The 25,310-nt window shown below is 39.4% G+C and overlaps 3 protein-coding genes and 1 long non-coding RNA gene across 5 annotated transcripts; 3 read left to right on the plus strand and 1 right to left on the minus strand.

Moving 5' to 3' along the window:
* Positions 1-5,029: 5,029 nt before the first annotated feature.
* LOC144001087 (uncharacterized) lies at positions 5,030-19,964 on the minus strand. Its single transcript, XR_013278369.1, has 6 exons — positions 19,638-19,964; positions 14,548-14,697; positions 9,056-9,454; positions 6,926-6,991; positions 6,752-6,855; positions 5,030-6,059 (listed from the first exon to the last, which is right to left on the minus strand). It is a non-coding gene; the product is annotated as an uncharacterized LOC144001087 (long non-coding RNA).
* LOC144001085 (protein FAM161A) lies at positions 5,740-10,022 on the plus strand. The gene is made up of 4 exons (XM_077495071.1): positions 5,740-6,005; positions 6,776-7,023; positions 7,583-7,753; positions 9,076-10,022. Exons 1-4 carry the CDS (start codon positions 5,823-5,825, stop codon positions 9,683-9,685), a joined length of 1,212 nt encoding a protein of 403 aa, XP_077351197.1. The 5' UTR covers positions 5,740-5,822; the 3' UTR covers positions 9,686-10,022.
* On the plus strand, positions 11,528-15,342 carry LOC144001086 (uncharacterized). The gene is made up of 6 exons (XM_077495072.1): positions 11,528-11,662; positions 13,177-13,313; positions 13,606-13,740; positions 13,833-13,860; positions 14,041-14,076; positions 14,590-15,342. Exons 1-6 carry the CDS (start codon positions 11,632-11,634, stop codon positions 14,718-14,720), a joined length of 498 nt encoding a protein of 165 aa, XP_077351198.1. The 5' UTR covers positions 11,528-11,631; the 3' UTR covers positions 14,721-15,342.
* Positions 16,447-25,310, plus strand: slc17a5 (solute carrier family 17 member 5). Of its 2 annotated transcripts, XM_077495070.1 has the most exons (11): positions 16,486-16,630; positions 17,242-17,387; positions 18,493-18,689; positions 20,113-20,346; positions 20,468-20,555; positions 20,633-20,719; positions 20,898-21,016; positions 22,077-22,238; positions 22,618-22,898; positions 22,981-23,071; positions 24,053-25,310. In XM_077495070.1, the coding sequence occupies exons 2-11, from the start codon at positions 17,339-17,341 to the stop codon at positions 24,182-24,184; spliced, it is 1,440 nt and encodes a 479-aa protein (XP_077351196.1). In that variant the 5' UTR covers positions 16,486-16,630; positions 17,242-17,338; the 3' UTR covers positions 24,185-25,310. The 2 variants fall into 2 exon arrangements, with proteins under 2 accessions (XP_077351195.1, XP_077351196.1); XM_077495069.1 differs by lacking the exon at positions 17,242-17,387 and having other exon boundaries at positions 16,447-16,630.

Raw genomic sequence — 25,310 nt, forward strand, 5'->3', positions numbered from 1 at the left:
CCGCAGACTATTATGACAACAACTGAATGTATAGTTCTAAAATGGTATGTAGGTAGGTCTGTACTGTAGATAAGTTTCCTATGCAGGTGTTTGATGGCACCAACCAAGCTGCAAATAAATCCAAGCTCCCATGTGAAAATGTCTCACCTGACCTCATTGAGATGAGGGACATCTACTGCCGGTACTGTATTCATGTAGGTAGCTTGGCAAGTACTTGTAGTTGTGTATGGGAGCACTTCCACTTTGTCAAAGAGGAAGAAAGGTCTTATGTCTTAGTTTATACCTGTCCCCGGCCTGGATTACAAATATTAATGTCTAGCAGAATGAATCAACTTTGTTAGTATTCAAGAAGAACACATTTCATTGTCTGAAAGCCTTTTAGTCTCCCAAGCCAAAAAAATTACACAGCCACAGACTTCAACTACAACGAACTGCAGGAAATTTGGAGCATTCAAATTTACAACCAACTTCCCTCATTTTCAAGAGGAAATTAAGCGCAACTGTGGCAAAGTGTTGACGGGATGTAATACTGCAAATGTTGCATTTTGTCATTTCTTGATGTATATCCTCAATGCGCACAATCCTAAATTCAAGAGAAGAATGTGGCAGTAAAACCACTGCGGTAAAAGGCAGACTATGGAGTCCAATACCGCAGCAACAGGGGAACTAACTTATCATGTTTGCTTGTTGTCATTTTTAGCCATGTATCTCCATATGATACAATAATGCTGAGATTGTGTAATCAATAGAACATTAAGGACAAGAAAACGTAGCATTACAGCAACATAAGAGGGAGTGCGGCACAGGCTTGTGAAAGACACACATGCAGGTCACAGTCATGGTCAAGTTCCAATGTGACCAAGCATGACAAAGGATTGTGCGGTCGCAACAGAAGCCTGGGAAAGCAGTCAAGTGACGACTGTGACCAGCAAAATATGTCCATACGATTATGTGATTGAGTGACATATACACTGTGCGGTACATCAGCAGGTGGCAAGTCCAGTAGAAGGTCTTTAGATAGGTTTGGTGGGTACGTGGATGGGTAGTTTGGTAGTTTGGTCGGCAGGACAGTAGTTGAGCGTTAGACCCAAAGGTTTTTGCACAGTGACGTTAATCGGTAGTTTGCCACGTAGTTGATATAGTCACCATCAAACAAAATATGCTTGAAATATTTGTAAGCCGGCCCAAAAATAGCAGTTGTCCCTGCTCCGTCTACAGCACATCCAACTTGGATGCAAAAACTCTTTGTGTGATTCGTGTGTGGAGCTTCCTCCTCGCGGCGGCAACAATGGAGGCGTTTGTCACCACGCCGCCCCGGACCCTGGCAGCGACGTCTTCGGGTCCTGTGACTCCTCGCTTCTGCGACAACAATCCACGCGCTCTCAGAAGGCTGTCTGACCATAGGATTATGATTACAAAATAATCACCAAGCAGATGAATCAAATCAAAAGGAGATTAAGTCATTGTTGTTAGATAACTCATACAATACAGTTGGTGCAGGTAGGTAGCGAGCTAGCTAGGTAGCTAGCTTGCTAGGTACAACACAACTGGTTCATAAAAAAAGTAACAACAGTGGTCTTTGCTTTAATTGTTGCTGCCTTCCTATCATCAGTGTCAGATGTTTTGCTGTGGCTAATGATTAGCCGTTAGGGTCACCGGGCACCCTAGTTTGAAGCTATTTGAGTGTGTTTATTTCCAATGGCGACCTTCAAACAATCTAAGCCACTCAGTGATCTGGTTGTTCATTCCCACGTGTGTCAATCATTACATTATCCCTGCCATCTTATTCCAACTTGTGCGGGTTGTGCTGCCCTTCACTTCACAGGTGGGTAGTTAGTTATGTACGCATGTAGTAAATAGTTGGGTTGGTAGATTAAATAGTTCTGTTGTTTGGTTTTACAAAGAGTTAGAGCCATACCACTAAAGTAAAAGCTGTTTACTTTAAATCCTATTAATTAGATTTGTCAAGCCCAAATGTTTGTCCAACTTTTTATTGGGTTCCTCTAACATTTACAGGCCTTAGTATACATTACTCCCCTTTCAAAGATAACACTGTTATGTCACTGTACTATATCTGTGCATTACAACTAGTAGCCATCTTTGACACTATCAGAGACTTTCAGGAGTGTCGCCGCTTGACTGCTCACAAACAATGCTGAGTATGTCTTTATTCCACTTGACCCACAGCAGGTTTTGCAACAAAGCACGTGTGCGAGTGTGTGTTCCTCTACATTGCTGCACGCCTGTTGAAAGCAGCGGATATGTTCAGGCAGAGAGCGTGTTGATGAGTCATGCACACTCGTGAGTGATTGACGCCACTCAGCCTGAAAAACTGAGCAAGGCGCTAATTTCAGCTAATGATCTCAATGGGCGCCAAGCCCTGCCTTTAAGAGCGGAAAACTATGAGAAGTTAACGCCCTCCCACAAAAAGGTTTATAATGGCTTAAAGATGGCACTAGATGGCTCCAAAGCACTACTTCTCTATAAACAGGGCGTCTGAGTAACCACTAACCAACTAACAAACTAATTAACTGTGATTAGTGTCATTTTTATTAATAACCCCCATTGAAAAGTTGCCAACTGCCACACACCTCTAGTAACAATAGCTCCCCCTTCTGGACATGGTGCATCACTGCCCCACCTGTTGCCCGATGCGATCAGCCTGTAACCATCCATCAATTTTCTGAACCGCTTGCTCCTCACAAGGGTCGCGGCGGGTGCTGGAGCCTATCTCAGCTGGCAATGGGCAGTAAGCGGGGTACACCCTGAACTGGTCGCCAGCCAATCACAGGGTACACAGAGACAAACAACCACCCACATGCACAAGCACGCCTAGGGACAATTCGGAGCGCCCAATTAAGCTGCCATGCATGTCTTTCGGAATGTGGGAGGAGACCAGAGAACCCGGAGAAGACCCACACATGCATGGGTAGAACATGCCAACTCCACCCAGGAAGGCCGGAGCCTGGACTCGAACCGGAGTCCTCAGTACTGGGAGGAGGACATGCTAACCAGTCTTCCACTGTGCCGCACTCAGCGCTCTAACACCAAATATAAATGCTGCACCAAAATTTAAGAGGTTTTGAAATTTTGGTGAGTTTATTTGCTGCTCATTTTAATTTTCAATCCCCCCAAAAATTCAAAGAAAAATTCAAAGAAAAAAAAAATCCATGCGCACCAGAGAGGAGGTTTTACGTCTTACTACAGCCTACAAGCCAACTAACAGTGAATTTGTAAACGAATGAAATTTGATCCATTTTGTTATGACCAATGATGGACTATTGTAGATGTTGCGTACTGAGAGGTTTGGATCCCAAAGGCGCAGACACAAATAAGATTTTATCTATTTATTCACAATGAGAGGGAGAAACAGACGCTGTACACAGGACAGGTGGACAATAATACGGCAAACCACACACAATTCTCAGAGTGCACCGACAGACAGTGAATCGTAAAGGACTAAAGAACGACATCACATAGCTCCAGACATCACCTAAAGGATTAAAGGTTGACATCACGAAACATCACGTTTTGTAAACAGACACTTGTTACATTACATCAATACCTAATAGACATTGTTACATCAGTACCTGACACTTGACCTCACGGTCATGAACCCAAACTAACAGGACATGAACTCAAACGTCACTTCAGTTGAAACTTGATGATACAACAAAAACATCTCAAAACAAAAACACGCCATGAGACAAAACATCACTCAAACATCACCCCTTCATGACACCATCATGACAGTAGATGCGTTTCCAAACTGAACTTGCACTTTCCATAGCTGCAAACCCGTCGTCAAATGGAAGTGTGGGTAACGCAGTTACAATGCAAACATGGCGGCCGGCAACGATAGAGCACAAACAGCAAACATGGGAGCCAGCTCAAACGATTACTGCCATGCCGATAAGCCATGCGTACTACTGTAGCGTCACAAGCCCTCGTGCCATTCCTTTACTTCCTTTTACAAAGGTGATGAAATGACCGTTTGTTTGTTTTTCAGTCAATAGCTTCTCTCAAACTGAGATCCTAAGGAAGTTAACACACCAGAACCGCAACAGAATCAGAGAGGCCTTTGCCTTTCACGCACGCCCACATTTGTCTCTGTGTCATTGTGGGGACTTATCGATTACCATAATGCCTTTCCCTCACCCCAACCATCAAAAATGATTGCCCCATCCCTAACCCCAACCTCAACCATAAGCCAATTCAAACCGAAACTCTAAAACCAAGTTTTGACCCTCAAAAAGAGGTCTGAGCTTGTGGGGAACTTGTGGTAAATGTCCCCTCAATGGTAGTTAAACATGCGTGTATGAGCCCCACAATGTAGCAAAGACAAAAGGCACACTCATACACGCACGCTTTTCGTGGAAAAATTGAGCCCGACAACAAACTTCAACGACACAAAAATGGTACAACAGCTCCACTCGGTGGACAAATATAAAAATACAATTTGTGGTATACCCAAGTGCTTTGCTGCCATCGTGTGGTCCGTGTAAGCAAGTGTAAACTTTTTGGCGGGGGGGTGGGGGGCGCTTTGGAAACTCATGTTCGCAAGTTGCAAAGGAATACAGTCCACCCCCGCCTATACTCGCGGCACACTCAGATTGGCATATTGGCAGATTCAACCGCTGCCTCGCCCCATTTTTTGTTATTTAAGTGGGTTTAATTTATCTCCTCCAATTCATTTCAATGGGTGTCAATTATACATGGATTTTCACCATTCGTAGGCCAGCCCGGTCCCAGCATGTGTAATGTGTGAACAGGAATCCTGAGTCACCCCTGACGGCAATGGGGTGAGACAGGAGACAGATGGAAAACGTGAGGAGGTGGTTTAGGTGAAAGGATTAAAGAGTCAAGACTTTGGACTGAAGCTATATCGCATGACAAAAAGTTTGGCTCCAAGTGCGCCACTGCAACAAACACAACCACTGTATTCATTACTACACATTCATGATACTGCCAAATTTTCTTCAGGAGAAAATGATGTAATATACTGGAACGTGGAAAAAAAATAAAGAAGTTTTGGTGCAAAAAGCATTTTTAAAAAAATCCCCATAAATAATACAACACAAACAAAGCAAAAATGAAAACTTTTCGAAGTATAAACATTTGTTCAACAACAACAATAACAAAACAATATGAGAACCAAGTCTTATATTTGGCCAAGTCTCATTTTCGCTAGAGGGGAAAGAAAGGAATTGGCCTTTTTGGGGTGCAAAACTTAACATTACATGAATAAAATCAGAACTAAGTGTATGCAAAAGTGTCAATATTCCAAGAATCAAAGCCTGTTGTTCCGCAAGAAAAAAAAAAAAGAAAGTCAGATTCTTACGTCATCTTAATGCAATAATAAAAAACGCCACAAACGGGAACAACCCTTTATGCAACGGATATATTAACCACAAGTGGTGTAAAAAAAATATGCAGACAGTATAATAATACTGACATATTTCTTTAGCTACTTAAAAAAAAAAAAAAGTGTAATTATACTAATGCTTACAAAGCTGTGACCATCTTGTGTAGGCCTATGCTACGTATTTGCCTGCATTATACTGCCCACTGGTGGCCAAGACGAGCACACTGAAAGGAGCTGAACTTTCCAACAAGACACAAAAGGTTACATCTTTACATTCAGTTAAGTAATTTTTGGAACTGCCAAGTGTTATTTTTCTTTTAAAACATTTAAAAAGCAAAAGAATTCGTTAAAAAGTAGGTCAATGTTGTCGGATTGTAGAAGTCTCTCTGAGCGGCAGGTGGGTAATATTGTGGGTCAACAGGTTAATCTGGTCAATCCCATAACGAGCATCTGTCTAATGGGCCCTCCAGTCAAGAACCATTACACTTTAGCCACTCATCCAGTATCAGACCAAGATCGGACCCTCGGCGCAGCCGGACAAGTGGCACTTTTGGGTTTTCGGCACCGAGGAAGCATCAGGATGGCGTTGAGGTGGCGCGCCAACTCTCTGGAGGATCGACGTGTGGACTTCGGCCACCAGGTGACGACTCACAAATGCGGCGAGAACATTATTGCAAGGAATGGCTTTCCTTTCCTGACATATAACATGTGGAGAGAGAAAGGGGGTGGGCGTGTTTTTCAAACTTGTTTTAGGAATGCTTCTAAATGTTTTTTAAGTCGGATTTTGAGAACAAGTTTGACTTATTTTCATCTATTTTTATACAGAGGAAACATGTTTAGTCATGTTTTTTATAAAATATTTTTTTAAGAAAAAAAAAAAAGATGCATTTATGAAAATGAACAGGTTTTCCAGATAAACTTGTATTTGTTTAGAAGAAAATCTTTTTTTTTTTCAGATAAAAAAGGTATCTTAATATAAGTAGTCAATCTTCGAGTTAACATTTTTGTGAGAATTTTTTTTTTGCGCATCTTCCTTTGTTACGCACATTTTTTTCCTAAATAAAGTTATATTTTTATAGTTAAATCATATCTGTATATTTTTGTGCATTCAAAAAAGTAATCATTTTTCTTAATATTTATTTTTTGTTATATTAAATATTTTGACATTTTTGTAAGAATAGTAATATTTTTGAGAAAGTCATATCTGATGGAAAAACACTTAAAAAACTGACATGGGAAATAAATCATTTTGATAAAAAGTTAGATTTCTACAAGCTGGGGATAAAGTAAAATTTTGATAAAGAGTGATATTTTACAAGAAAGTCATAGTTTTTGTTGTTGAAAAACAACGTACAAATTGAAAAGTAAATGTGTATTTTTGACAACCTTTTGCCGTTGTGCACGTGACAGGAGGGTAACATGGCCGCAATGTGCGGCAGTGTCCCTGGCAGGAGTGGCAGAGGCATCCGCAGCTCTCTCTCCATGCACATCTATGGCATGCAAAGGAAGTGTGACGACGTTGAGTACGACCACAGACTGGAGGAGTTGAAGGCAACTCACCTGAACAACATGGCCCAGCTGGAGAGGATGTACATCCGTCGCTGGGAGCAAGACGAGGACGGACATCTGCAGAGGGATGGAGAAAACAGATCTGTCAGGTTAAGAATCAGATATAACACACAGGGAATGGATATATTCTTTAGCACGAAAAAAAAAGAAGCCAATACTATAGCACCGTACTGAGTCATTGAGCAGCAGTTACTGCTATTTTCCGCCATCTTGTGGCAACTGTGGGCAATTACCTTTTTTGATCTCTTCAAAGAGGTGTTACAGGCCAAGCTTGGCCCTTTAACTGATGTAGTGCCGCTCTTTGGCGCAGGAGGGCGATGTTGCTTTAGAAAAAGGAAAGCAGCGCGAAAGAGCTGGTGTGTGTGCGGACGGTTGTTGTTTTTGGAAAAAGTGCACAATAAGAAGTTGTTGTGAAGCAAGAGAACGAGTCTGCCTGCTCAGTCTTCATACTACGGTTAGGAGGTCTCTGAGCAGGAGAAGCGGACGTAACAGAGGCATACAATGTGTCTTTTCAGGCTTGGCTTCTTGAGACTTTTTGGAGGGTTTCCTCATGAAGACATGTTCACCGACTTTCATGTTGCAAAAGGTTCAGGGGGATTTCCAAAATATTCCAGTGAGCAAAATGAGTTTGTCTGCTCACACTCACAGGGCTTCGTCCGCATGCAGGAAGCTCCAGAGAATCAATTCACAGGAGGAGTTGGACTTCAACGAGACGTCGAGCGGTTCCGACCAATCGGAATTGTCTGCGGACTACAACGTGAGTGAAGTGACGCCGGATGCTCCGAGGATGACTCAGACCCGGGGACAAACTTTCAACAGGTCGGTGAAAGGACAAAATGAAGAGCCAGTTTCAGTTTCTCGACCTGCACACTGTAACAACCTGCAGTATATGGCACTACGCCACAAGGTGGCACCTCGTTTTTGTTATGCCTATTTAGCGCGTCAAGAAGCCTACTTTTTCTTTACTGTACTTTCGTTACAATACCAAGTTCTGTACTGTAATCCTGTGGACTTCCAGTCGCTTTGCTTTCTCTCCTTTTTTTAATTTTTTTTTTAAACTATCCAGCCATGGCTGATCAGCCACTGCGCGTTACAAAGCGATCTGCATGTCATCTGATAAGAACAAAGTTGGATTTTCCAGGAAAACGGGGGTAATCTCACGAACAAACACACAAAAAAATGCCCTTTTTTTTTAATAGAAAAAGAGACTTCCCTTATGGCGAAAAAGTCATGTTTGTACAAAAAAAAAAAGTTTTATGTAAACAAAAATGAATCTTCATGAATCTTCCAGGGTTAAATGTGATTTTTTTTTTTTTTTTACGAGGAAGATTTTTTTTTTCATGAAAAATATTTTTCAGAGAAAGCAGGGGGGTTTAGCAATCTTATGTATGAAAAAAAAAGTAATTTTTTAGAAAAATTAAGTCATCGTTTTGAAAATAAAGCAGCAGAAAAATCTAACAAGGCGGAAAAATAGTCAATTTTGTGAATAAAGTAGTAATGCTATGGGGAAAAAAATGTTTTCAAGTTTAATTTCAAACGAAAAACAAATACATTTTTATTTAAAAAATAAAAAAATAATCAATTCCAAAAAAACTCAAACTCATCTTACAGGATTAAATTGTATGTTAATATTTTTTTTATGAATAAAAAAAAAAACAAGAAAAAGTAGTTTTAGCTGAAAAAAAGTATGCTTTGAGAACAAAGCACAGTAATTCATACTGTACTTTATACTTGAAAATATTAATTTGAGAATAAAATTGTATATTTATATAAAAAAAAAAAAATAGCGTAGGCTACTCTTCCAAAAACTTTTTTTTTAAATAATGTTGCAAGGAAAAAGCAGGGGAACACATTTTATTGCAGTAATCAGAAGCAGATTTTATTTTTATTAGTAGTAGTATTAGTAGTAGTAAGTAGTAGTAATCATGGTGATAGATCTAATTTTCCAAGTATTAAATTGATCCGCCCTCATTTTAAAGACAGTTGTTTCAGTGAAAACTAGCTTTTTTGGGTTTGTCATATTTTAAGAAAAAAGTAGCAATTTTGTAAGATAAATGTATTTTTTTCCCCAAGGGTTGTGATATCAATATAAAATTATAATTTAATAAATTATGTGATTACCACTCTTCTCTCCCCACCAGGGAAAGCGTCCTCAGCCCAGAGGACATGATGATGATCCAGAAGCACTTCAGGTTCCAGCCCAAGTCGTCGGATCCCATCACCCAGGGAGGTGTACCGCGTCAACGGGTCTTCAAGGTGCGGCCCGGCAACTCCAAAGCCACGGTGCCCAAACCTTTCCAGATGATGCTGCGAGAGGTGCGAAAGGTGCGCACTCGCTCCGAGGTGGAGCTTGAGAACGCGCTGCTCCGACGCGAGCTGGACGAGCTGAGGGAGTGCCAGAAAAAGTTCCGGGCTTCGCCTGCGCCGGCTCACGTACGCCAGCCCCTCTATGACATCATCAGCCGGCGTCCGCCTCGACGGGCCAACCCGAGCGCCTCCGCCCCGCAGCCCTTCTGCTTCCTGGAAAGAGAGAGGAAGAAGAGGGAGTCGAAGATGGCGGCGGAGCTGGCCATCGACGGTGGGCTGAGAACATCGATTAAGCAGTCGTCCGCCACCCCAGGCAACTTGGACGCCTCGAGCACTCCAAGAAATCTGTCATCAAAGGGAGTGAAGAAGAAGCTGGAGGTGTCCATCGAGCTGGTCAAAGCGACCGAGTGCTCACACATGGATGTCGCGAGCAACAGGAACTAACAACCTTGTCCCAGCCTTAGCATTATGCTGACCTAAAGTACTGTACATTGATTTACTTTTAGCACCTTTTAAAAGGTGGAGTATGCAATGTTGAAGCTTGCAAGATTTAAATGTACCCCACTTCACTCCCACCACCCTCAGAGAAACACTCCCAGATCACGAACAGGACACAAAACGCGATGACTTATGATGGAGTATTGTCAAAAACGAAATTTAGCGGTTTGTTGCTGTTATTGACTGTATGATCAGTCAAGAAACAATAATACCGTCCTTTGGAAGAGCCTGTGTGTGTTTTTAGGTATGACAAGTCAATAAAAGTTCATTCAGAGGCATAAAATGGAGCCAAAGAGGGATAATTTTCCAAATGATCATTTAAATAATATTCTGTCTAACAGGCTAAAATGTGACAGTGACATACACAACAACACCAACACTAAATGCCCGAAACCGCCCGATGAGGGGTGAGTGTTTTTTAAGTAATATAACTACACTGGGCGTCAGTCTACCGTAAACATCATGAGCACCTCCTACAGAACAGCGAGGTCTCGCGAGACGGGACATTCCGAGAATTGCGCCTTAGAAGCGAAATTCTCTTCAATGGAAACACCGACAATTCGAAATTGTACTTTATCGAAATAGTACAATATCGCTTTTATTTTAGCGAAAAAGGGTAATGGAAAGGCACCTAGTTTTTTTTTTTTTTTTTTTTTAAATCACTGCAAATTCTACCTTTAATAATATTCAAAAACAATGAGGAAGATCAAAGTAGCCCCCTTCATTCTTCTTTGAGGAAGGTCTAATCCTGAGTCATGGAATGAACATGGTTATGATTTTCACCAGGATACAAATTAGTGATTTTTTTGTTTTGTTTCATGTTTAAATAGTAGAAGTTCCTGGCCAAGTCAAAACGCCTCAAAGCTGAATAAACATTGATTTATGTAACAGTAAACCTACTGAATAGTTGCTCTTGCAGAGGGATGTTATATGTTAATAAGGCCTCATCCGGCTGTCACCTCATTCCCATATTGGCTAGGGGAGGAGAAATGGTTTTCAAGCAAAAGTGTGTGCGCGCGCGTGTGTGGTTTTGTTTTTATTACATGGTGGGGCCAATTTTTCGGGATTTCACAGAGTTGTGGGGCCCACCTGTCCTTGTGGGGTCATTTTGCTGGGCCCACAAGTTTAGACCTCTTTTTGAGGGTCAAGCCTTGATTTTACAGTTTAGCTTTCTATGGGGTATATGCCACGGAAGAGGCGGGACGTGATTTTGCACATCAGTTTATTTCCAGTCCGGGTTGCGAACGCGCAACCCAGGGGGCACAAAGTCGGACGCACAAGTAATTTTGACTCAGCCCACAAGTCGCAAACCGAACCGGAAACAAACTGTTGTGCAAAAAACAGTACCGCCTCTTTCCGCGGCATAACCCATTGGGTTATGGTCGAGGTTAGGGTAAGGAATGGGGTAGGCAATCATTTTTGATGGTTGGGGTGAGGGGAAGGGGCTAGGAAATGCATATAATGTCAATGAGATGGCCCCACAAAGATAGTAAAACAAACTTGTGTGCTTGTGCGTTGTAGAGTCACAGGAGTGCCAAAATTAATATAAATAAATGTTCGGTTTTATTGAATGCTTTTGTATGTCTGTATTTGTAAATGTTTTTTTTTTTTTTTTTTTGAATGCCGTTGTATGTCTGTATTAGTAAATATTCCCTTTTATTGAATGTCTTTATAGAACAGCTTTTGTAAATGTTCTGTTTTATTGATTGATGTTCTTTTATGGATTGTGTTTTTATTTCCTATTAATTTTGGCACTCCTGGGATTCCATCTACGCCTTTTTTTTTTTTTTTTCCCCGGCCGACTATATATAAGGAAAGGCAGACACCGGCTCGGCTTGACTCGACAGCGGACAACATCAACGCGCATTCATTTTTTACTCAGCTTGCTTTCAATGCCCATGATGATCCTGTGGATTCTGCTCTGTGAGTACTGTATTCACAACAGCATGACAAAAGCGTTGTTTTTCTTTTCTTTTCTTTTCTTTTTTTTAAGCATATGAAGTTATGTAGTCATTTCCGCACCGCTGCGTCTTTTCACTGGACGATCGGGTAAGGTGGATAGTTTACCCACTTAAATACTCCTTACTCGCTGAATTCTTAACGGATGTACTGATGTAACGTCTTGCAAGACGCCACCAGCAAACGCTGGGTTGGGATGACGTCACCCTGTCAAGACGCTATCGGTGACCCTGCACGATCGGTGACGCGCGTGCGCAGAAGATCCCGCCAACTATGCCAACGTCACTAGAACAAAATACATATATGCCTGCGCGATAGTGCGCATTCGTGAAAACGTGACACAGTCAAAAATTAAATAAATCGTAAATTCTTGATCCATTATAAAGAACCTGTTTTAATTGTACAGGCTTTAAAGATGAACGTTTTACTTTTGACCCATTCCTAGTGAGTCTTAATCCATCCATCCATTTTCTTGACCACTTATTCCTCACAAGGGTCGCGGGGGGTGCTGGCGCCTATCTCTGCTGGCTCTGGGCAGTAGGCGGGGGACACCCTGGACTGGTTGCTAGCCAATCGCAGGGCACACAGAGACGAACAGCCATCCACACTCATAAGCACACCTAGGGACAATTCAGAGCGCCCAATTAACCTGCCATGCATGTCTTTGGAATGTGGGAGGAGACCGGAGTACCTGGAGAAGACCCACGCGGGCACGGGGAGAACATGCAAACTCCACCCAGGAAGGCCGGAGCCTGGACTCGAACCGGAGTCCTCAGAACTGGGAGGCGGATGTGCCAACCACTCGATCACCGTGCCACCCTTCATTTTTATATTTACGTTTAATCTGCAGCATTTTTATTATCTTTAGAACTGTGTGGCCAATCTCATAGGATAAGTTATGAGAGAGGGTGAGGCGGGGTGGGGGATAATTTAAAACACACACCCAACCAGACACTGTAAAGTGTAACAATGCAGACTCATTATAATGTGATAAGGTAAACAGTAAATTGTTTGTCTTACAGGAGTAAAAATTACTTCGTTACTTTAAAATGCATCACTTTTTTTTTTGTATGAAAATCAAGTTGTTTTTTTTGTGGAGACAAAGTAGACGTCATTTGAATGGCGGAGATTAGAGTGCTGAAAGTGTGAAACTTGAAAACATTTAAACCTTTATTTAAACCTTAAAACGGCAGGTGCACTTTGTCATTTTTAACTCTTAATGGAGTTTTTACCATTGCAAAGCTCCAACACGACGGTTGTGTACGCTTTATTGAAATAGCTTTTCATTTCAGCTATTACAACCTTGTTCTACTGCTGCAAGTTCAACAAGTGACTTCGGTTATTTTTATCCGCTAAAATATCTTGAAACACTGCTGTGCATAACAATTTTAATGAAATGGAATGCTGTGTATTTCATGCATTTTTATCATTGTGTGACTTCCAATCAAGTCTCATTTCCACATTCTCTTGCCTGCCAGTGTTCTTTGCACAGTTGTGCAGTGGGAATCCCACCCACCCCACCTGCACAGTCACTTGTGATTCCAAAGAATGTCAATACAAATTCATCGGAGATGATAATCCGCCTTGCCATCGTTATCAGTGGACCAACGGAACGGTAGGTTACATGGTGTTGTCTTCTTAGTTACTTTTCCCCCCCTCCTTTCACTGCGCTAATACTGTCCAACAAGGAAAAAATGACACCATTTCAAATGAGAGTTGATCCTATGCTAAAATGCTATCAGTTAGTATGCCAAAATATAGCAATCTGGCTGATGAATAATAATGCATCATACTCTGTAGTCAGGTCCTACTTCAAATGACAATTGATGAAATGTATGCTGGGAGTTAGTCCAAGTAGAGTGTGCGCTCAGGCAGATTGCTGATGATCGTGTGTCCATGCCTTTTAGGATGCCCCGCTAGCGAATCCCAAACAAACAAACAATTCCCCACGCAGCAACGTGGTCCAGGATTGGAACGACAAATATCTTCATCTCAATGTTTGTGTGGAAAATGTCCATCGCATCCGAGACTGCCCCAGAGAGGTGAGAAATGTCACAACTTCATCAGCGATGGCATCTGTCTTTTTGCTGATGACAAAATTGCTAAGCTTCCTCCTGTTGTTCTCTCCGCCTAGAATTTTCCACAAGTTGTCCATTGCCCAGGTAAGCCTCATTTTCATTCTTAAATACATGCAAAACATTGCAGAGTGACCACCTGGAGCTTGCGTATTAAGTGGATCAAAGGGATTTTTTTGGAGTAGGGCCACTATTTTAGGAAATATTGTATTAGAATGTTAAATAATTGGACATGCTCAGTCTTTTTTTTTTTTCCCTCCTCCACAGTTAACTGTTCTCGAAGTCACGATATCAGCCCAACACGTAAGTGCACACTACAAACATCTGCACAGTACGCACAACACATACCGTGTCTTTTTGTAAATAAAGAAATTTCAGGCTTTCGAAAAAGATAATGTACACGTTTTTGTAAACACATAATTTTGAGTCTTACTAAAACCAAACACGTGTTTTGTAAACACTTTTTTTTTTTTTGTATATACATACATATATATATACACATATATATATATACACATATATATACACATATATATATATATATATATATATATATATATATATATATTTTTTTTTTAATTGAGTTTTACACACCCGGAAGTCTCTCTCACGAAATACTTTGAAGGGAACATAACAGTATCTATCCTTATTTTTTCAGTTTCCACCAGATACATTTAAATTCTTATTTTCTACAACGTTATCTTAAAGTTATTGCAGCAGATTGGGTGTATCAAGTTGCAAGTGTTGTTGTGTTTCATGTTTTTCAAAACTTACCAATCAAGGAATGAAGTGTTGAACCCTGTGCTCTCCTGACAGGAAGAAGATATGTATTTTACATCCCCTTACTGCTGTTCTCGTTGGCTTCGTTGTTCCTGCTGGGTTTTGCTTGCTCTTACAGGTACCACAAGCCCAATATTCTTCAACCTGAATCAGAATCCGAGTCATAATCATCTTTAGTGGCCAAGTATGCAAAACACACAAGGAATGTGTCTCTTTTGACTTGACTTGTAGTATGAGGCAAGCTACACCAATATTGCACTGACAAGCAACTGTGACAACCATGCAGTATCGCGTTGAACGTGTTTTAAATTGGACAGTGATTCTAATTTGCTCAAGAAAATCTATGCAGTTTTCAAGTCCATCTTTTCTAACCTCAGACCAGCCTTTTCTTTCACATCACTTTGAAACTGTAAGCCTATGTCACATCGAAGATGTCATGCACTTTACTCTGGAACCAGCCACTCCTCCCTCCAACATCTCCAGATGAATCAAAATGCTACTGTCCGTATCTTAACTGGAGCACATAACTGATATTCTGCCCTTCATCCACTGCCTCATTTTAAGTCTCAGAATATTTTCATATTTATACACTTAACATTGATAACACTCCTGTGACTGTTGAAGCAGAAGCTCAGAAGGGATTTAGCGTTTTCTGTTACTCTCAAACCATGGAATCAACTTGCTTGTGCGCATCAGGAAAGTCCCCTTATTGTCCATTTTATAAACTCAGTGTTATGTTCAAATTGTATTTAGAGTTGTGGTTGTGTGTTTTAAAGTTTTCTAAACTGATGAGTTGAGGGTTGTCTTTGAACGCTTAAAAGCTACTTGAATCAAAACGTGTTCGAACGGAACCAAGCATGTGAAATTTTTTGCTCATGTTATTGTCCACCTTTGGCCTTTTTTTGTGCAACAGGTACCAGACTGAATGGTTATTCATATGTTGTCGTTTTCCTGTGAGAAAAAGATGAACACGAAAACAGGATTTGGATATTGTGAATAATGAAAGGGATATTGAATGTTTATTGCCATAAAACCCAGTGCTATGTTGCTGTGCCTTTTAGCAACTGCAGTTCGGGGTGTGCAAAGGGTGGCGCCAACGGGGCGCGGGCCTTGGGCATCTACAGACCCGCCACCTAAATATCGGTTACTGCCTTGTTACGAATAAAGTTTGAAAATCCCCGCCTCCCTGCGCCCTTTTGCCCGCCACCGACTGCAGTCGCATTGGAGCCATTTGTGTACCCACTTGATGAGCAACAACAACAAATCTCAGGAAAAAGAGCATTATTATTGGCTGACGTTTTAACTGATGATATTTATGATACCGCATTTTTCTTTCTTTCTTGAGCATCTGTGGAATTTTTGCTTTCTGTACAAAAATATTTTACTCTTTTTGCCTTGTATGATTCCCCCCCAATGATGACTTATTGAAAAAAAATGTTTTAAATACTGTAACAAACAAACAAACCCTTATTGTTAGTTTCACTTATGTTCTTTCCCATCAATATGATTATTAATGTAAAATGATTACTTTTCCACCCAAAAATTTGGGGCAGCCATCAAATAAGTAAACCGCAGTTTGTTTTACAAAAGGAACATTTTAACATAAAAAAATCGTGAAACAGTTGGATTTTTATTGTGTAGCATTTAATGTTATTGTCTGATTTCTTTATTGAAAATTTTTAAAAAGGAACAAGCCACACCTTCCTCCAATTAAAATGACCAAATTCATTTTCTTTTTTTGCCTTGTTTATTGAAACTTGACTCATGAACATTCACATTACTAGAACATCAATGCAACGCAAGAAAACCGATGAAATTACTTTTTTTTTTTTTAATATACCGAATTCATTGTGCTCTTGAACGCCACATGTGACGTCACACACATGGGTGGGGCCTTCGTCCCTATTTGTCATTTGTCCACATCGACTTATTGCTTGTAGTTAGCTTCGTTCGCGCGTCGGTCGTCATGTCTTCGGCAAAGTGATCGAAATGGAGTCGCACGGCTCGGACACGGAGTGCGAGGAGCAGCAGCAGAAACCGCTTCTTCACCGCGGACCCAAGGACAACATCCAGCGGGGTAAGAGAACCACGGGCCGCCCGGCTGGCGACGAGACACCGAAGCTCGGAGCCTGTCGACTGGCATTTCCTCCTAATAAGAATGTTATTACACGTCTCTAATAACACTTTTTGTTTGGTTGAATTTTTCCTTATTTAGTCTTAACTTCGTTCTTACAGTCGGCGACCTAGTCACGAGTTGGATTTTTATTTTTTTTGTATTCCCTTTTTTACGGCGTCTGTTAAGTTGACTCTGCACATTTGGACGGAAACATATGGTGGACGGCGGAGTAATAAATGCACAACTGACTGACTACTCAGTGCTGCACTCACCATTTTATTTTTTAAGAAAAAGGAGAAAAACCTATTCTCCTAAAGTTATTACTTTTTACTGAAAAAAAAACGAGTGGGAAAGCTTACAACTTTTGATTTGTTTTAGTTGATGTATTATTTCTCAAAGTTTTTCTTGGAAGGTTATTACTTTTTTATTTAAATATAGCACTAAAATTGCCACTTATTTCCCCTTTTAAAACAATTGGACCTTTTAGTGGTTATAAATCGCAAGGCCTAATTTTGTCTAGTTAGCATTTAGCCCAAAAATAAACAAAAACTTAACATTTTTTGACTATTCAGGGATCCTGCTAATGTGAAGTCTACTTCATCTAATGACACATCAATGGTAACCAGGACTTAAACAGAAACCCAAGGCACAAGAGAAGAGGAGAAACACATGCCTTACTTGCTGGCGTCTTGTGTTCCAGTTCAGATGCAGCAATTCGGTAGGATCTCTGCCTTGAGGGGTATTATTGTAAAAAGAATAGATATTTCCAACAACAAAATGTTCTTGAAAGATTATTTCTGATCGTTTAAAGTGTATTTTGTGGTAAGATTACTATGTATCTTTAATCTCTGCTTGAAAGAGGTTGCACTAAAGGCAACTTGATAGTAGAGGAGACGCTGACAAGACAATTGATACATTGATAATTTTTTTTTTTCTAAATACCTTGGTGCCTTCGCTGCCCTGATGAGTGACTCAAATGACAACTTTTTCAAGATGAGCTTTCATTCAGATAATTTGAGGTTTTTTTTGGCAGCACAAATTTGAGATACGCATGCTGAATGCTTCCGGTGACTCGGTTCACTTGTCAACAAGCAGCAGTTTGGCAGATGGAATCAGTGGAAAAATACAGCATTTAAAATAAAGGCTTCAAGCTATTTATTGCCACACCCAGTTCAAGTATGTATGTATGGATGTATAAAGTAAGCATTTTCATTTATTTATTTTTTTAAATGGGACAGAACATTAAATGAACATTTACAAATGTAAATATGGGTAGGATTATAGCCGTGTGATTAATTTGTATCCCTTGTCCCATCGGCAGGAAGGTGCCCAAAGTGGGGAGAGGATAGAGTAAAAGCAATTTATTAAAAAAAAAAGGTAAAAGAATAATGCATAAAATATATAAAATACTATTGTCATCACCATATAATACTGTATTATATTTCTATAACAAAAAGAGCCAATCACACACTAAGGATTATATTACAGGCAGCTGGAAAACTGCTTTCATTCAATGTTATGTTGACAAATCTGCTTTGCAAATAGCCATGCTCTAAGATGCTTAGAACATAATGATATATTTGGCATAGGGTTAGGGTTGTACAATAGAGTGCTTTTCATGTTCATATCACAAAAATCTGTTAATTTTTTTGGGAGGCTAGAACGGATCAATGGCATTTCTGTTCATCCCAATGGTGAAAGATGATTTAAGTTCTAAGTGTGGTCATAGGTCAAGGCACCACTGTATTTACAAAATCTCCCAGTTTAAACTTCCCATGGAAATTTTTTGTGAGCATCCATTCTTATTATTTTTGGTCCCGCAGCTCCAGCATGCTGCTCGGCGCGCTACAGCCTGGCCCTGCTGTCTTCATTAGGCTTCATCGTGGTCTACGCTCTAAGGGTCAACCTGAGCGTGGCCATGGTGGACATGCTCAACACCACCCACCAAGTACAAGTCAACCACAGTAGCTCCCTGTGTCCAGCCCACCCCAGCCCCGCCCGGCCCAAACACAATCACACTGTGAGTGCTTTTCTCTCTGTGAAAGATCTGGAACCTTATCCTAGAAAAAGTATCATATGAATATTTAAAAAAATTATTTTATGTTTGTGAGATTTTTACTTTGTATAAAAATCTTTAAGATTAGCACAAATTTTTTTGCTTAAAAAAAAGCTACTAAAAAGTGCTACATTAAAAAAAAAAAAGATATATTCTTAGTATTTTATTCCAAACTGATCTCTTCTATTTCATTTTTTTAAAAATAAAAAATATGACTCATCCAAAGACTGATGCGTTTACTATGTTTTTAAAGTATGATTTTGTTCCAGCAATGTTACTACTTTAGCAAAAAAAAATAATAATGTCGAAGTTGTCAATTTTTTTCCTATTAACATATGCAACATTATTCTCAGAAAAACAAACATTTTATTCTCTTAAGAGAACTACTTTTTAATCAGGAAAAGGTCTCAAGATAATTTATTGGAAGAAAAAAAAAATATTTCCATAAATCCCACAATTTTTCCCCATCAAAAAATGCAACCCAATTCTTGTCTTAAATCGATTTCATTAAAAAAAAAAAAGCCCAAATTACGACTATTCTGTAAAAAAAAAAAACATTTCATCCACGTAGGCTTGCTACCTTTTTCTAGCAAAAAATAAACTGTAATAAACTGAATTCATAATTTAAAAACACCATTTCATATACCGGTATTTGAAAAATAACATTCTTGTTAGATTAATCATCATACTACTTTTTCTATCATAAATACCGCCCTCTAAAAACAAGTTGTAATTATTCATAAACTAAAATGTTTTTCCTGTAAAGTACTGTAAAAAGCCTAAAACCACAACTTGATCAAGTCAAAAACAAATGCCAGCCTTTGCTTTTCGAGCCACAAAAGCCAACAAGACATTCCACATTGAACAACAATATGCCAACACATTCCCACAGACACAAAAGATTTGACTTACTTTTTAGACGGCTTCCGGTTTCATGTCTCTTTTTCCCATGACTCCATTTGCTGCGTTCAGGCTTGAGTTATGTTGTCAAATCTAAAATAGTAATGAGAGAAAATTACTTTCATGAATTATACAAAACTAGTCTGCACAAGTTCTTCAGAATTTCTCCTAACAAGACGCACCTGTTCCAATCAACTGCTTGCACAATTTCTCTTTTTAAAATTATGTTAAAGTAAAATTATATTCAAGCAAGAATATTGTCATGAAAATAGTACTTGTAAAAAAAAAAAAAAAAAAAAACACTGAAGATTTTTTTTTTTATTGTCCCAATTCACTTTTTGACACTTGAAAAAATAAAACATTTCAAAAGAATATACATTTCATATTTCAAATAAAAAATATTTAAGAAAATATCATTTTACCTCCTGTCTTAAGATGCCCACTTTTTTTTTTTTTTATTTAAAAAAAAAAATCCTTGTCATCACAGGCCAGTGTGTACAACTGGGACTCAAGAACACAAGGTTGGATCCTGGGCTCGTTCTTCTACGGTTACATTTTGACCCAGATCCCCGGAGGGTACCTGGCGGGCCGCTTTGGGCCGAAGTGGCTGATGGGTTTGGGCATCCTGGGAACGGTGATATTCACGTTGCTTACCCCCTTGGCGGCAGAACTGGGCGCCGGCTACCTCATCGCCGTTAGGATCCTGGAAGGCATCGGGGAGGTATTTTCTAAGACAAATTTTTTTGCCTCGAGTTATCCGTGTAATTTTCATCCCCAACAGTACGAATCTGATTTTGAATCTGATTTTAGTGTATAACAGCGTGTTTGTGTACCTTTTTTAGGGCGTGACCTACCCTGCCATGTACAGCATGTGGGCAGCGTGGGCCCCGCCCCTGGAGAGGAGCCGACTTCTCACCATCTCCTACATCGGTGAGACCAACAAGCATATCTGCTGGCGTGTCAGCATATCGTCATGAAACCTCCACATGCGTGTCTGTGTATGATAGGATCCCAGATTGGGACGGTGGTGTCGCTCCCACTGTCAGCTGAAATCTGCTTCTACCTGGACTGGACCTACGTCTTCTACATCTTTGGTGACAGCACTGACTCAGTCGCGCTCACTCAGATTCGACACATTAAGCACACAAAGCCAGCTTGACAGGGTGAAATGGGCTTCTCATAACACCTGCCAAGCTTGAAAATGTGCAAGTCGCCATACCCGGTTCCGTGTTTGTACGTTTCACACGGAACCCTTTTGTTAATTTTGTGAAGGTGCGGTGGGTCTGTTTTGGTTCGTGCTGTGGGCATTCCTGGCCTTCGACAGTCCAAACACTCATCCGTGGATCTCGGAGCAGGAGAGAGTCTACATCATGGGCTCACTGAAGAAGGAGGTGATGCGCAGTTCTATGTCTGTAAAGTCAATTTTGATGGCGGCGTTACCACACGTCTCAAAATGCAAAAGGACAATTTTTAACACAAAACAGCTAACAGGCAGTTATCGCAGTCAAAACAAAGTAAATAAAATTACCAGTTATGTCTGACGTCATCTTTAAAAATGCTTTTGGCATCCAAAACTTAATTTAAAATATGTAGCATATCCTTTGTCTTATTTTGATAGTCAAAACTAAAATAATTAAATCAAATATAAAAACATGCTTCATTTTGATCGTCAAAAGTAAATAAAAAAAAAATGCATGTTTTATTTTCAATCTATTTACAGTCAACATTCAATAAAATATATTTAAAATGCATACAATGTCTTATTTTGAAGATGAACAATAATCGGTCAATGCTTATCATTATTCAATTTCAATGTCTTAGATTGAAATCATTTTGACGTTTACATTAAAAAAACATCTTATTGTGAAATTATATTGGCAGTCAAAACTCAAAATACTGGAAAAACTTCAGTCTTGTTTTGAAGGTTATGAGAAAAAAAAAACATCTAGTTAGTATGACGTTTTGTTTTGAAATGTTTTACAGTCAAAACACATCTGGCGTCTTATTTTCAGTCAAAACAAAAAAAAAAAAAAAGTATAAATTCTTCCTATTATTTAAGATGACATCTATGAAAAAATATTTTGAGTGAAATTAAAAAAATAAATAAATAAATCAGTGTTTGGAATGAAATTACGGTATTTAAAGAGCGTAGCATAATTTTTTGCCCAGTGACATTTTTATTCTAATTTACCAAATAAAATAAAAACAAATGTTATATAGAATATTTGTATTTAATTTTATGTCCACAAAAAAAAAAAAAAAAAAAAAAAAAAAGTACAATATTTTTAAATTTGTAATTTTAAAAACATTAAAGCAGGTCAATCTTATGAGGATAAGCGGCTCAAATAATGGATGAATCTAACTGAAGCGTTAATTTATGTGTCACAAACTGTTAAATATGTAAATAAACACAGTTTCTGTTTTCTTTGTACGTTCTGTGATCGGTACCAGCTGTCGCCATTGGGCAGACACATCCCCTGGCGAGCCATCGTGACGTCGTGCCCCCTGCTGGCCATCGTGGTGGCTCACTTCTCGTACAACTGGACCTTCTACACCCTCCTCACCTTGCTGCCCACCTACCTGAACGACATACTTGGCTTCAGCATACAACAGGTAAGAACATTATCCAAACGCTGGTGCTCCCTGAAACGAACCTTCGTAGTGAAAAGCTCAAGAACAAGTTAAACATCAATTGTCAGACAACCACACTGAGTCATATCTCAAAGTGGGCTTTCTGGATTTGTAATTAGTTTGAAAATGTGCCTTCGTATGGTGAGCTTATGCTTAAAAAAAAATAAAAAATAAATAAATAAATAAAAAAGGTTTTGTGACCTTTCCCTTTCTCTTATCAAAAGTCAATTGATAACAAACCACATTGAGTTGTATATCAAATTGATGACGGCTTTATAGCTCTGGATCAAGATCTTTGTCAATATATTCTCATATGATGATGTTTTTTTTTCCCCAACTTGAAAACATCTTTTCAAATCAGAACGGCTTGCTGTCAGCTGTGCCTTACCTGGGCTGTGCTCTGTTGGCCGTGGTGAGCGGTCAGCTGGCCGACTACCTGCGAGAAACGTGCCGCTACCCCACCGTTATGGTCCGCAAGTCCTTCACCCTCGTGGGTATGATCGGGCCGGCTGTCTTCTTGGTGGCGGCCGGTTACACGGGCTGCAACTACACCCTGGCGTTGACTTTCCTCACCATCTCCTCGTCGCTGGGCGGAGTGTCAGCGTCAGGCTTCAACATCAACCACCTGGACATCGCTCCTTCGTAAGTAACGTTTATCGTGTCCCCTGTGCAAGCGGACCGTAACGTACCATTCACCCGCCGATGGCGTCGTCCGTCCTGGCAGGTACGCGGGCATCCTGCTGGGCATCACCAACACCTTCGCGACCATTCCTGGCATGGTGGGACCAGTCATTGCCAGAAGCCTGACTGTAAACGTAAGACTTGTTCTTCATTTTGTTTTGGGAAGTTGACAAAATTTTTCAAACATTTTTCAAGTAAGACTTTTTTTTTTTTAAGGAAATAATGTTGAAATAAGATTTCGGATTTGTGTTACAATAAGTATTCATATTGAATAATATTTCAACTGTTAAATACTAAAAATGAAAATTCAAACTGAATGTCACAATAACCGAAAGGCATTGTATTTATGTTAAGTATTCTTAGTTTTGACAGTCAGCATAGTTTTAAAATAAAAGGTCCAATTGCATTCTTATAATAATTAATTTTGAGATGTCTGATTATGTGAAAGTGTTCTCTTATTGATGTTTGACTGTTAAAATAGTTTGTAAATAAGACATTGCATGTGCATGAAGAATTCTTAAAATTAAGAGTTCTGACTAAAAAAATAATTTATAAATGAAAACTATCTGACGCAGGAAAGTGTCATTCAGTTTTAACTGTCAGAATAATTTCAATAAGATTAAGATTTGATTAACTCAAAATAATATGAAAATTAAAATTGTTGGGACGTGCATTTGACTCAAAATCATTTTAAAGACATCATTGAGTTTTGACAGAGAAAATAGTTTGAAAATAATTGATGTATGTGTTAAGAATTTCTTTTAAATTGTTGGATGCAATCTCGCACGTGTGCAATTATTATTTTTTGTCTCGCTCTTTTTTTTTTGTTTGTTTTGACTGCCAAAATAAGACTTTGTGTTGTAATTTTCACTTTTGACTGTTAAAAGACTTTCAAAATAAGGCGTCAGATGCCCGTTAAGCACATTTAATTTTAAATGTCACAGGAAGATATTGGATGTACATTTAGCATTTTTTGAAATTCTTATAACTATCAAAAAAAGACAAAAAAAATATCTTTGAATGCTTTGAATGCCTAAATAAGATGTTAGACAAATGTTTTGACTGTAAAAATGCAAATGCAATCACAAAAATCCACGTTGTTTGTGTTGTGTTAGAACACCATTGAAGAATGGCAGACGGTCTTCTACATCGCTGCAGCCATCAACATTTTTGGCGCCACCTTCTACAGCATCTTAGGGCGAGGCAACGTGCAGGCCTGGGCCGTCTCCTACACCCCCCAAGACTAAGGACAAATTACTGAGGGATTTTTATTTTTATTTTATTTTTTAATTACTATTATTTCCAGAGATTTAACAGTAGAGAATTTACAGTAGAAAGTTTTGTGTTTAATAGTGAACCCCGTTTATCATGGAGATTAGTTCCAGACATTCCTGCTATAGTTGAAAATCAACACTAGCTTCACGCTACCAGATTCAGTAATATGAAATGCCAAACACGTGCTAATGGAGATTAGCATTGATGTCATGGTACGTACAAACCTTCAAACAACTGCTACTTTAACACACAATGAGCACTGAATGTGTCTCACTCTAAATTCAGGACTTTGCATTTTACTGTAAACATTTACAGTATTTTATTTTATTTTTAAAACCCACATTGCATAAAAAATCATATATATGCATATACATACCGGAGCACACTTGAATGACTGCAATATAGTGAGGGTAGACTACTACGTAATGAGCTGGGAAATGTAGTTTATCGTCACCCCTCAAATTGGTGTGTGTCCCTTTCACACAATTTTAAAGATAAAGCCGGCTTTTGAAGGGTTGCGTGAAAGGTGCGAGTCAACTCTTGCAAATTAATTCATAGAGTAGGGTTTCCCCAAAATTATGGTCCGGGGTCCAAATGGGTCACTCGTAATGGGGTCGACAATCGGCAGCTTGTTTTCTTAGTCCCTTTCACAAGAATAGTTGGGCTTTATCAGCTTGTGCCTTTCACGCAAACGCCTAAAAGTTTCTTTTTGTGTTCTGGTGATTTTGTTGTTGTTAATGTTGTAGTGGCAAAATCTACTGTTTCCTGCTCAAAGGGAGCTTCTTGATTTTGATTTCAGAGTGGACACTAAGCTGCAACTTTAGTGTTTTAAAGTTCTCAGGTGTGTCATAATGGCATTGAAAGGGATCACATAGTTTTACTGTTTAATTATTTACTTTGCGTTTTTAAAAGTATGCAAAATCAGAAGCTAGCTTTGAAATACTTGGTAGTAGAAGTTACTGCAAATGACAAGAAGTTCCACTTTGCACATTTTCCAGATGTCACTTCTTGATCAGTCTTGTACTTGTGCCTTAATGAAGCATTAACCCCGGTCACACTCCCAACGGCATTAAAAAAACAAACAAAAAAAACAACAAA

Source organism: Festucalex cinctus, chromosome 14 (genome assembly GCF_051991245.1).
Source record: "Festucalex cinctus isolate MCC-2025b chromosome 14, RoL_Fcin_1.0, whole genome shotgun sequence".
NCBI lineage: Eukaryota > Metazoa > Chordata > Actinopteri > Syngnathiformes > Syngnathidae > Festucalex > Festucalex cinctus.